The following is a 13,178-nucleotide window of genomic DNA, read 5'->3' on the forward strand; positions in this document are numbered from 1 at the left end:
CTGAAGATGATGATGAGAGGGGGGAAAAGGCTGTCCCAGGGGCACAGAGAGACAACAAGGGCTAATGCAAATAACTGCATCAGGTCTAGCCAGAGAGGCCTCAAGCAATTCACTAAAAAGATCACTTGCTAGGGAAGCAAGCCAAACTCAACCTCTCCTCCCTCCTCTAATCCAGCTGTCCCAGAACGTGACTGCACTGTGCATTTGCTGGGGATTCCAGGCACTGTCAGCTCCTGTGTCCCCTGGCCAAGCTGCCAGTAGACTACAGACAAGTGTCACTAGAGGGCTGAGGGGGCACACACGCCTTTGAAGGATTGTTGGCAATGTACTGCTGCCTTGTGAGCTTCTGGCTCTCTGGCTGGTCCAGGAAGTGAACAAGGGAGGGCAGAGATGACAGCATCCAGAAAAAGAATGCAGTCCCATCCTTCCCAAATGGACCGCCCACAATGCCAGGCTGACCCAAGGATTCTTGGAAGGCAAGCATGTTGGAACCCAGCAGGTGGCACAGAGAGACAGCAGCTCACCTACTCTCCTCCAGAGCTCAGGTGCACAAGAGAAAAGAGGGAGGAGTGTGCTGTGACCAGGAAGGAACATTCAGGCAGGTTGTGGAGAATGTCAGCCAGGTAATTAATCTTCAGTATCAGAATGACTGTAATGAGTCCCAGAAATCTGTACCTCTATGTGACCCATGTGATTCTTGGATATTCGTTGTCTGTGCTAGGCATTGTTCTAGGTGCTGGAGACACAGCAGTAAGGAAAACAGACAAAACTGCCCTCCTGGGACTGACACTCTAGTCGGGGAGACAGTGAAGTGTGTGGCACGATGGAAAGTGCTGAGTTCCACATGGAAACATAAAGCAGCAGAAAGTGCAGATATCCATGCGGTATAAAATAGGGTGGTAGGAAGGTCAAGGAAAGCCTCATTGACAAGGTGACGGTTAAGCAAAGACTTGAAAATTGTGAGAAAATGAGCCACGCCAACATCTGGGGGAAATACATTATGTGTAGAGGGAAACAGTAGAGCAAAGGCTGAAGGCAGGAGCGAGCATGAGCAACATCCAGGAGGCAACATGGCAGAGCCTAGGGGCCATGAGGAGGGTCACAGGTGAGAACCCAGAGGTAGCACACAGCCAGATTCACTGGCACGCTAACACTTGAAGATGCTATTCTAAAACTGGGATCCTTAGAGCTAATTGATAAAACATTAATGAATTAACACAGTCTGTTTAAAGAATCCACTTTAACCAATTTCAGACAGAGACCTCGGGAAATTGGTGGAGTAAGCTGATCAACGTTTGTAATTACAATTCTTGCTGTGGATCATGGTCTGGGCTAGATGCTAGTTATATAAACCCCAGTGAGGCAGCTCCTGCCCTCCAGGACCTTTTATCACAGTGGCGGGGTCTAAAAACTAACCAACCACACAGAGCAGTGTTTGCCAAGAGCTAAGTGTGTGGTACAGACAACAGATGCTATAAGCACTCAGAGGAAGGATGTGTCCCTGTTCGTTGGCCTGGTTAGAGACCACTTCCTGAAATGGGCTTTGCCTGACCAGTAGTATTAGGTGTCAGGTAGTGCCTGTAAGACAGCATGGGACAAGGGCCAGCCAAGAAAGTGCTCCCTCTCATGCACTCTCTGGAAGCCCCAGATGGACCAGCCTGGCCAAACAGTTTGTCCAGCAAATGTGCCCATGTCCTCCTGTCTCTAATTCCTTGGCAGCTCCCCTGGTTCCTAATCCTGGGGTTGGCCTCTGGATTTTAAGCTGGCACCTGTCATGTCCTGCTCTTGGGTTCTCACTGCCACCCCCTAGCATTGACCTTGGAGGCTTCCATGGCCTACCCTTTGTATTTGGCTGAGTTGGTCATCTGTTTGTTACTTTCTGGACTAGAATCTACTGAATCCACTTCTTCCCAGTGTGATGTCTTGACATTTCATTTGGCATGATAATTAAGACTCAGATAAGTGAAAGGTGGGAGAAAGACATAATCACTATCAAGGATGCAGAAGAAGAAAGCTGTAGGGGTTTTCGAGGGAATGCAGAGTATAACGTTCTTGATAAAGTTAAAGAGTAAATAATGGAATGGTATATTGTGGCCTATTCTGAAGGACCCATTTTTTTTCAAGTCAGAAGTGGTTTTGAATTCAAGTTCTGCTATGTTTAGGCGTCTGACCAGGAGCTAAGAGTTACTTAATCACACTTAGTTATTCTTCTCATGTGTAAATAAGGATAATAATATTTATGTTTTAGAATAGTATAATCAATATTAAATAATCAATATAAGATACTACGGATTTTACAAGAACATAGTAAGCATGCAGTTAAAACTAGAGTCATTTTTATTTTGTTACTGCTAGAGACTGAATGTTCATGTTTTCCCAAAATGCACATGTTAAACCCTAACCCACCCTGGAGGCTTTGGGAGATGATTAGGTCACAAGGGTGGAGCTTTCATGAATGGAACCAATGCTCTTAGAAAAGAGGACCCAGACCTGAGACTGCAGGGATTGTGTTAACAAGAGAGAGGGCCCAATCAGGTCAGTCTGGAGAATCCATGCACATCAGTCATCAGTGTCTGCCATGCTGAGGAGAAGAAGCTTTTCAGGACCCCCATTCTGAGTTCTGAGAGTTTATTTCTCTTCTAAGACTCAGAGATTCACATTCCTTCCTTGTTCTATCTTTAAAAAGAAAAATGGACGTATCTTCAAAAAATGATCTTAGAGGTCAAAGAAAATAATGATTAGCGAAAGCACCGATCTGTTTTTCTGCCATGTGAGGATGTGGTGAAAAGGCAGCTGTCTGTGAACCTGGAAGGGGGTCCTCACCAAAGGCTAAATCTGCCAGGGACTTGATCTCGGACTTCCTGGTCTCCAGAACTGGGAGAAATAATTTTCTGTTGTTTAGAAGCCACCAGCCTATGGTACTTTGTTACAGCAGCCCAGGTAGACTAAGACAGCCATTATTATTCCTGGTACTAAGAAATACAAACAGATTCTGGGTGTCAAATTCTGGAAGGTCTTAATCATGATGATTCAACTTTAGAGTGAGAAAAAACAAAGTCAGGAGAGAGACCCTCCTCCTTGGTTCCTTTGCTAGCTCTGTGTCCTCGAAGTTTCCTTCTCAGGACCTCAGTGCTGGACGGGGGAAGAGTTTGCATTTCAATCACATGTTCCCCTGCTGTTTCCTGTCTTCTCATCTGTGCTGACATTTGTGTGCCTGGACAGTCTTAATGGGTCCGTGTGAAGACCCAGACTGGGAGTGATGTGACCCAGCTGTGGACAACCTCTTGTTTCAGAGACTTGCTCTCTTCTCAGAAGCATGCCAAAATGAAGAAAATAACTTTGCCTTGGCAGCTTCCACAAAGTGAAATGCCAGTTCCTAGTCTTCAGATTTTTTTCCCCTTCTGTTCACCCACCCTGTTTATGGAAAATGAATCATGCGACTCATTTACACACAAATGGAGAGGGGTAGTTTGGGGATAAACAACACAACTTCCTGGAATGCCCGTGGATGCTCATCACACTGCTGTTATAACCATTGCTGTGGACTCTGGTTTGCAGAGAACCTACTGGAGTATAAGGTGCTGCTCAGGTCAGAGGAAAAAACAGGCTCCTGGCCCGTCCACTGGCTAATTAATGCTGGAGACAGGATTCCTGTCTGCACATGGCTCCTTCCCCGGCATGAGCCAGAACCACTCACTCCAGACTCTCCAGCTCTAGTCCCTCACCTCCGCCCAGGGGACAAGTACAAAGGCCCAGGGGAAAGACATAAGACAATGCCTTGGGCTATTTCTACTTTGCAATGTAGGCCATTTTCCATCTAGTAGATTACCTGGTGCCAGTGCTGCTTCCTTCGGGAATTCTCAATGAATTTCTCATGAGTGCAAATCTCTTCCTTTGGGGTCCAGCCCCTGTAACGGTTGGTTCTCCTGTAACACTTGGTTCTCAGGAACTCCTACTCTCCCTTCCCTTCCAGCTGCAGAAGGTAAGTTTAGAAGTGGTTCTTATTTCCAAAGGGTCTTATATCAATATGGAAAAAAAAAAAAAAACAACCCAGAGTCATGTGTGGTAATAGTAGGGACAGGTAAGAAGAGATATAAATATGAGAATACTATGATAATTTTAGGACATTTCATGAGACAAGCCTTGTACAAATACCTGTGCCTCCCAATGACCCACCCAGCTCAAACATCCTATTAGCCTTCTACAGACTTTGTCCTGGCTCCTCTGTGTTCTTAGAGCTCTTACAACTATTTATGTCTTCACGTTGGTGGTTATTTCCTTAGGTATCTACTTCCTACTCTGGGCAGGTAACCCTGTAGGGACAGGGATCCTTCCTTACTCTTTGAATCCTTGGCAGCAAATAATAGGAGCTCAATAAATGTTGGCTAAATGAATGGATGGGTGATTTCACTAGTCATTATTTTCTTTGGGCTCCAAGATCATTTTTTGAAGATACGTCCATTTTTATTTTTCAAGATGGAACAGGAAGGTATGTGAATCCCTGAATCTTGGAAGAGGAACAAACTCTCAGAACTCAGAATGGGGGTCCTGAAAGCTTCTTCTCCTCAGCATGGCAGACACTGATGTGCATGGATTCTCCAGACTGGCCTGATTGGGCCCTCTCTCCTGTTAACACAATCCCCGCAGTCTCAGCTTCCTGATAGATCATTAGATGGAGCAAAGCGATGAGTGTCACCATTAGAATTACACAGGGCTGCCTCCCCTGCTGCCACCAGCATCAGCATCCTCAGGGTTCACCACCAAGGCTGCCAACAGGGCACACACTCGTCACTGGAGCAGGGACAATAGGGCAGCTATTGATTTGTTATCATTACCTTCAAGCTGAGCCCTCAGCGTGGCTTGGCAACGTCCCCAGGGAACTCCAGGGGAGGCTTGCTCTACCAATCCAGCCAATGACTATTTCACTTGTCTGCTCTCCTCCGATCTCCTGTTCATCCTACAATCTCCCTTTTTCCTCCTCACTCTTTGTGGATGCCCCTCCTCACATTTCATAAAGGAATTAGGAACTCCTAAAGGGTCCACACATCTCCTGATCTCTGAACTCTTACTCTGCTCCCTTCCTTTAGTTACAGAGGAGAGCACAGCCAGGCCCTACATAGATTCTGGATGTCATCCCTTTGTCCCTCTTCAAGAGCCATTACTAACTCCTGCTTTCTCTTGCATGTCCAAATCCGCCCCCCCACCCCGCCCGCCATCCCTTTCTCCTGGATAACATTCCCTGTATTCAAGCAGGCTCTGTTAGCATCTTCATAAGACAAAAAACAAAACCAGACTCCCTTGAAACCACTATCTGTAAAGCTAGAGTGGAAGTCTACTTTTACTCTTCTTCACAGTCAAAATTCTAGAAATAGTTCTCTAAAGCCTGCTATCTCCACTATCCATTTACTCCTCAACCTCTCCCAACAGTCCTCTGAAAGCAGCAGCTCTGGCTACTGTGACAGATAAGAGTCATCTATACACATTATACATTGAAAAGCAGTTCGCAGTCAACCTCTGGAGAAATGATGGTGGTGTGGACAAGGAGCGGGGGGGGGGGGTACAATGAAGGGGACTTGAGAAGGGGATTAAGTCAGAATACGTTTTGAGGGTGTGGTCAAATGCATTTATTGAAAGACTGGATAAATAATGTAAGAAAAAGAGGAGTCCACGACATTCTAGGCAGCTCTGTTGGAAGATGATGCTGTCATTTACTGAAACATGGGAGACTACACAGGGCACAAGGTTGTTTCCCTTCAGTACTACAAGCTCTGTGAGAGTAGTTGCTATTTCTCACATATTTATTATTTCCCAAACACCCAACCCAGTGGGCTCTTACTTATTTGTTTAGTGAATAAATCTTAATATATAATGGTATTAGTCTCAGGATATTTTCAGCTGGAAGTAATGGAAAACTTTGACTCAAATTAGTTTAAAGCATGAACAGTTGATTATCTCACAAAACAGGGAGAGCAAGCTCTGGGCCTGATTCATCGCTGCATCTCTGCTCTGTGGACCTCAGCCTCAGACTCCTCCTTAGGCTGATGTGTGGCAGTTTCCAGAGTCACATCCAACCCAACCACAGGAGAAAGAGGTGGTGTCTTTCTCCCTCTCTCTCTTTATCCCTCTCCTTCTTTCTTTTTCTCTGTCCCCCATCCCTCTGTCTGTCTCAAGAGTGAGAGAACTCCCCCCCCCCCACCACTCTGGTTGTTTTATGGGGCAAATCAGGCCCCAGGCAATCAGACAAAGGAAGCACCTTTAAGTCACTGGGGCCTGAGTCTGAAGCTGGGGTGGGGCCTGCTTGCCTCAGGCACCTGGCTGCAATATGGTTTGGAGGATACCTGAACCAAGTCTGGATTTTGTTGGAAAGGAAGAAGAGGGAAATTGGAACCTGTATGAAACCAATGTTGTCAATACTGACAAAATGCCTTATACTAATGATGAAATTGTAGGCTTATGAGAGTTATGTGAATTCTGAAAGTGTTAAAAAAAAACAAAACAAGACAAAACCAAGTGCTTTGGTGATGCTTATGGATATTCTAGATATAACAATTATCCAGAATGTTAAATTAGTCTTGTAATTGATTATCGCTCTATAACCACATTTCCTATGAATTTGAGATAGCTTATGAAAAATAACTTCAAATTTCTTATTAAAGTTATTTAGTAAATATTTCCTGAGCACTGTGTGCAAAGACTTGAGTTAGAAATAGAAAAGGAATAAAAGTACATATACAACTTGTCCCAGTTCATCAGGAGGAAAAGAAGAAGGCACCAAACAGTTGCTGAAGACCTGTCCTACATGTTGATGAGGTTATTACTTTTAATTCTCCTAATAGGCCTACAAAGTAGTCATATTACCTTCATCAGACATTTCTAATGGTCACCAATATCTGGTTCACCTCTTCTGAGTTCATGGAAGGCTGCGCTTCCCAGGTCCACTGAGGTTGGCTCTGTGACAAGAAGTCATATAGGTCACTTCTGTGTTGGGCATTAATTGCTGGTGTGAAAACTTCCACTCTCTTCTATTGCTCTAGCACCTGGAATGCCATGTGTCCACAATGGCATAGTTGCAAGATGGTGAAGCCAGCCTCCAACCTCCTGAGTCCCTGAATAACTACAAATCTGCTATGGTGTGTAATGCAAGGGAGACACTTTCTTCAGGTTCTACCACAGGGAGATTTGGTTACCACATGATAGTGCAGGATAGTTAGTTCTAACATAGATAGTTTATCCCTTTTTTAAAAAAATTAATGTTTATTTTTGAGAGAGAGAGAGAGAGAGGGAGAGAGAGCGCACAATAGTGGGGGGAGGGGCAGAGAATGATAGAGACACAGGATCCGAAGCAGACTCCAGGCTCTGAGCTGTCAGCACAGAGTTGGACATGGGGCTTGAATCTACAAACCGTGAGATCATGATTAAGTCAGATGCTTAACTGACTGAACCACCCAGGTGCCCTGATAGTTTATCCTCATATAGAAGATGAAGGTCCAGAAGAATTGGTGACTCACCCAAAGTCACCAAGAATGGCATCATCGGGCTACGAGAACACAGGCTTAGTTGGGCTCCAAAGCTTGTACCTGCTCTACCAGTGCATGCCAGCTTCCAAATTAGGTATAGTTCTTGTCACAAAATTGGCCCTCAATGAATGTTTTATTGATGATTATTATTAGTGATAACTTACATGTTTTTATTACATGTGTTTAACACCTCAGCCAAGGTTTTCAAAGATACATACCACCTTTTTTTTCCCTTTCATTTAGCCCTTACAGTAAGCTTATCAGGTAGGTCTTAGTAAATTTCTCTCTGTTTGTCTGTTTCTTCCTCCTGCTAAAGAAATAATTATTGATTTTCCACGTTGAGCCAGCACAGTGTTCGCTGCTGGCTGTACCGTAGATGCTGTCTAAGGATTAGATTCAATGACTTGTCTGAGGACTTACAATAGGAAGAACTAGAATTTAATCAGAGATTTTTTTTTTCTTTGTAAGTTTTATAATGTTTTTATATCTATTTTTGAAAGAGACAGGGCATGAGTGGGGGAGGGGCAGAGAGAGAGAGGGAGACACAGAATCCTAAGCAGGCTCCAGGCTCTGAGCTTTCAGCACAGAGCCCAACACAGGGCTCGAACCCACAAACCGTGAGATCAGGACCTGAGCTGAAGTTGGATGCTTAACTGACTGAGCCACCCAGGTGCCCTACAGATTGTCTGTTTTTTAAACATAGGAGTTTATAGTCTAGTAGAGGGTCAAGAGAGCTACGTAAGTATCACTAAATATAGTAGTCAAGAAGGTCAGAAAGGTGGTATAATGGTCTTATGACTGAAAGAAAAACTACTGTGCAGATTCAAGTATGGAGGGCATGATCACTCCCAGTTGGGGTTACTTTCAACGTTTTCACGGAGGCTCACCTGAACTTTGATAGGATTTGGTAGAATGGATAGGATTTGGACTGAGGACTGTGAAGTGAAAGGGCATTCCAGTGACCTAAAATATTGGAAATGCATTTGGGGGAAATATTCAGAGTATAGTTGGCAACACTATTGGCTTTGCATTGGAGCAGTAGGTGGGTGAGATGAAAAGAAGAGGGCAGGACTATGGAAAGTTAACACAGGAAGCAGCCTCAGAGATGGACCCATTCAGGGAGGTCAAGGGTTAACTTTGGTCTGCTGGGTGTGACTGCATTAATGATTCTGAAGCTCACTGGTGCTTAGTGGGAAAGAGCCAAGGGCCCATGAACTGTGAAATTCCAAGGGCACCTTAGGAAAGGAATGGTGCCCAAAAGCCATGCATCTAGCATCTCAAATCCTGTCCAATCACCTTGATTTCACAGTCAAGGGAACTATGATCTGAGAGGGAAAGCAACTCCTCCAAGGTCACAGGGCTCCACTTGTGACACAGCTGGAACTAGAACAAAGACCACCTGATTTTTTCTCCCGTGCCTTTTTTCTCCACACTAGGCATCAGAATCTGGAAGACCTTAATGCATTTGGACTATTGTGTAGGTGAGAGGGAGGCTCTGCAAGATTTTCAGCATGTACATTGCACTGAAATGGCAGTGAGAGTGTACCATGCAGAGGGACATGTGGAAAGGTGGAGGCAGGGAAAGGGTTAGGTGAATTCCAGAGTAGAATAAGGAGTCGTGTAATCACACCTGAATTAGTGCGATGGAAGGGAAAAAGGATAGAGGAGCGTGACCATGACACAAGAGAAAGAATTCTTGTTGTTATTAACAATGCTGACAATGCTGTTCATAAACAGGATCAGATCACTGTTCTAGAAAGTGATGTTGAAAAGAACATTTCCCCCGAGAAAGCCCAGACTAATCCCATGTTTAAACAATCCTTGGATGTTGTATTCCAGGCTGAAGTGAGCTGTTTCTCTGAGTGCCAAATACCCATATGAAAATTAAAAAAATGAGTCCAACATCTGAATGTTTGGGCTATATGACGCCAAGCGTCCCACACAGCTGATTCAGAGGCAACAAGAGGGCATATGGTGCTGACTGCTGGCAGGGCATTTTGTAGATTCCACTAGGACTCTGAAAAGTGTCGGTATGGAGAACGCATTACCCAGACAGCACTCATTTGTATGTTTTTGGCAAATCAACTTCACCTGACAAGGAGATGAGACATAGGAGCTACCCTACCTCATTCCAGTAAACTCCTGCTAAGAATAGTGAATGGTCTATATAATACTGGTCTATATCCTATAGGAAAATAGTCTATATAATAGCAAATTACAATGGCATGGAACGTTCCCTCTCTGGGTAATTTTGAAATATTTTCTAAAAAAACATCTGTAATTATTAAGCCATGAACTTGAGAAAGGTAATATGTGATGGAACAGAAACAAACAGATCCCATGGGACTTTGAAGAAAACCTGTATTTGGGTTTACTCATCTCTAAAATGCTTAACAGACTGACAGGAACAAAGTAGGCACTTAAGCAATATAAATTTTCATTCCATTCCATGGACGCAGAATTTGAAGTTCATAAGACAATTCACGTGAGCCTCATTTCATTTGATGAAGGTCAAATTAGTTGGGCCCTGAAACATGAACAAACTTTGCCCAGTGCCACCCAACTAGCAAATGGTGAGGACCAGGTTTGAGTCTCTGCCTTTTGGCTTGAGGTCCAGTGTACTTTTCACTACACCATAATAATGAACATATTATGTATATTACCATTTCTCCTTTAGCAGGCTATAATTTTGGCAGTCCGTACTGGGTTTTATTTTCCACTGTGGCTTGTGCAATAGTTACCACCACTGAGTATTTTTAACTGACAGAACAGATTTCTATTGAGAAGCAAATTTATGCATTATCCTGAGAAATGGGCTGAATGTTGTAAGGTGAGGCCCCAAGAATAACTTGGGGATCACAGAGTACTTTCAATTTGGGATCTTGGGGCACTGGTCCATTTTAAAGGAACTTGGGTACTACTTTCAAATAAAGAGGCTTTCAGATTGTTGAGAATAAGAAAGCTGTGTCTCCAATTATTCATTTCTTTTTAAATTTTAATTAACTCATTCATTTATTTGTTCATAAATGCCATTAAGCATTTATCGTGTACCAGGCACAGTGCTAGGGGATGGAGAGAAAGAGGCTTACATAGTCCCCACCTTCAAGGAGCCCACGGTTTGGGTAGAAACAGATAAAGAAAGAATGTGTTATATGATACAGTGTGAGAACAGAGGCAGTATAGATGCACAGGATGCTATGGGATGTTGAGGACGGGCATCCAACTGAGACTAACAAGCAGGGAAGGATTCCCAGAGGATTTGCTATGTGGGCTGGGGTGTAAAACACCGTCAGAAGTTATGAGGACTTAGAAGTGCATGAGACATGATGGAGGTCTTCGCCAGCCGAAAGGTGGGAAAGCACCGGTAAATAGAGTGTGTGGCCATAGTGGAGAGGAATAAAAAAAATGTGGGTAGGGGGACAGATTATGAGAAGCCTCAAAGTCCAAATGTTTACTGCTTAATATACATGGGAGGTACTTTTTAAAAATATGTTTAATGTTTATTTTTGAGAGAGAGAGAAAGAGAGAGAGAGAGAGAATGAACACAAGCGGGGGAGGGGTAGAGAGAGAGGGAGACAGAGGATCTGAAGCAGGCTCTCTGCTGACAGTGGAAAGCCTGATGCAGGGCTTGAACTCACAAACCATGAGATCATGACCTGAGCTGAAGTCCAATGCTTAACTGACTGAGCCACCCAAGTGCCCCTCACATGAGGGGAACTTTTTAGACCCAAGTCATCCCAGCTACTGCTGGTGAAGGCTCATCCAAATTCCGTGATTATGTGTATAAACACCAACACACATACATCCCGCAAAACATCCGTTATGCTGATATGCTGAGTGAAGATAATAAACAAAGCTGTTTTAAGTTTCTAGATGATTTCTTCCTCAGAGATGGGAGTTGGAGCTTTCAATCATGTAGCTTGTTTGTTTGGCTTGCCATCTAAATCCAGTGGGTTAATATTCACAGGCACTGGAAGTGAAGGAGAAGCAGGGCAGACAATGTTTGGCAGAGCTGAGTGGACAAAGTCCCATCAATGTCCAGGCCTCAGTGGCACTGAGGTGCCATCACTCCCACAAAGACATAAACAATACAGACTACCTTTAAACTTTCAGCAACAAACTACCTCTCGGGTTCCTTGGTCAGGGGAGTACATCTTTCCAAGGAAAGATAGGTATGGAGGATGAAGTCTAACGGAAGTGGAGATTGATCATGGAAGAAGACCACAAGTGTGTGTGTTGGGAAAATGCGAATCACGGGACCATAAATTCTGAGAGCTGGGAGTTTTAGGAAGCAAGTTAAAGAGTCCAGGATCCAGCCAGGGCTTTCTGCATCACTACATGAACATTGTTTACTTTATGTATTGCTCAAGGCTGGACAGAGTCAAGCCTGAACAGCGGCCAGAGTCAAAGAGAAAATCTGTATGTGTGGCGGAGGTAATATGAGTCATTTCTGCTTGGCTCTGCTCTCAGAAAAATTTCTGAAAAATTTTATAGGCAGAATTGGCATCTCAGATATAAAGTAGTTACCAGGTCTTGTTTTTAAGATTCAAATGTGTCTTTATTTCAATTTTATTTTTTTCAACATCAGAAATCTAAGCTTTATTACTGCTGCTTTTAATTTTTTCCCAAATAAATATGTATGGTATTATAGTAATACCCAATAGCAACTCTGTAGATGAGGATCAAATGTGCTTTCAAAAGAAAAATAATGGATGGGATAAAACTGTTTATCTTTGTTCTAATTAGCTCAAGCAGCAAATTTGGAACATCAAAGATCTTTGCAGACTTTGCTAAACTGTTACTCCATTTTCACTAAAAAAATGCTACAGACACAATTGGGTGTCCATTGATATACACACTCATTTGATTAATTGTATAAATTAGGGTGTTTATAGCATGCAGTTATGGGCTGAATTATGTCACCCCACCCCACTCCACCAAATTCATGTGCTAAAGTCCTAACTCCCTAACCCCCAGTACTTCAGAATGTAATTGTATTTGGAGATAGAGTCTTCATTTATTTTATTTTTTTTAAGTGGGCTTCTTACCCAACAAGGGGCTCAGTGTGAGGCTTGAACTCAAAACCTTGAGATCAAGACCTGAGCTGAGATCATGAGTTGGACACTTAACCTACTGAGCCACCAAAGAGCCCCTGGAGATAAGGTCCTTAAAGAGGTAATTAAAATAGAGTCGTTAGGGTAGGCCCTAATCCAATAGGACTGGTATCCTTATAAGAAGAGGAAATTTGGATACAGAGAGAATGATGTGAAGACATAGGGAGAAAACGACCATCGAGAAGCCAAGGAGAGAGACCTGGAACAGACGCTCCCTCACGGCTCTCAGAAGGAACCAACCCTGCCCACATCTTGGACTTCTAGCCTCCAGAACTGTGAGACAACAAATTTCTGTCGTTGATGCTAGCCAGTCTATGGTGCTCCATTATGGCAGCCCTAGGAAATGCAACACAACATGCATATTTATTCTATCTAGATATTAGTAAGTTTATAGCATGAACATTTATTTTCTGCCATCTGTTCCTTTTCAGTTTGGCCTCAGCATTCGGATTTCTTTGAGGAGAATGACCTCTCCTCATTTTATGCATTCTAGATAGGACTGTAAATAAGATATTTGGGGGGCAGGGTGGACATGTGACCTGAATTA

General features: G+C 43.5%; 1 protein-coding gene across 7 annotated transcripts in view; it reads right to left on the bottom strand.

Annotated features, from left to right (window-relative positions):
- The window catches only part of ANKFN1 (ankyrin repeat and fibronectin type III domain containing 1), a 603,208-nt gene that overhangs the window by 283,850 nt on the left and 306,180 nt on the right, over positions 1-13,178 (bottom strand). Inside the window, exon 2 of one of the 7 annotated variants that reach the window (XM_045044945.1) lies at positions 6,859-6,950. The exons of 5 other annotated variants lie outside the window; for them this stretch is intronic. In XM_045044945.1, the coding sequence (XP_044900880.1) occupies positions 6,859-6,864 (6 nt within the window). In that variant the 5' untranslated portion in view covers positions 6,865-6,950. Of the gene's footprint in view, positions 1-6,858; positions 7,322-13,178 lie in introns of those variants that run through there. One more of the 7 variants, XM_045044946.1, reaches the window with a different exon arrangement.

This window comes from Felis catus, chromosome E1 (assembly GCF_018350175.1).
Source record: "Felis catus isolate Fca126 chromosome E1, F.catus_Fca126_mat1.0, whole genome shotgun sequence".
NCBI classification, from domain to species: Eukaryota; Metazoa; Chordata; class Mammalia; order Carnivora; family Felidae; genus Felis; species Felis catus.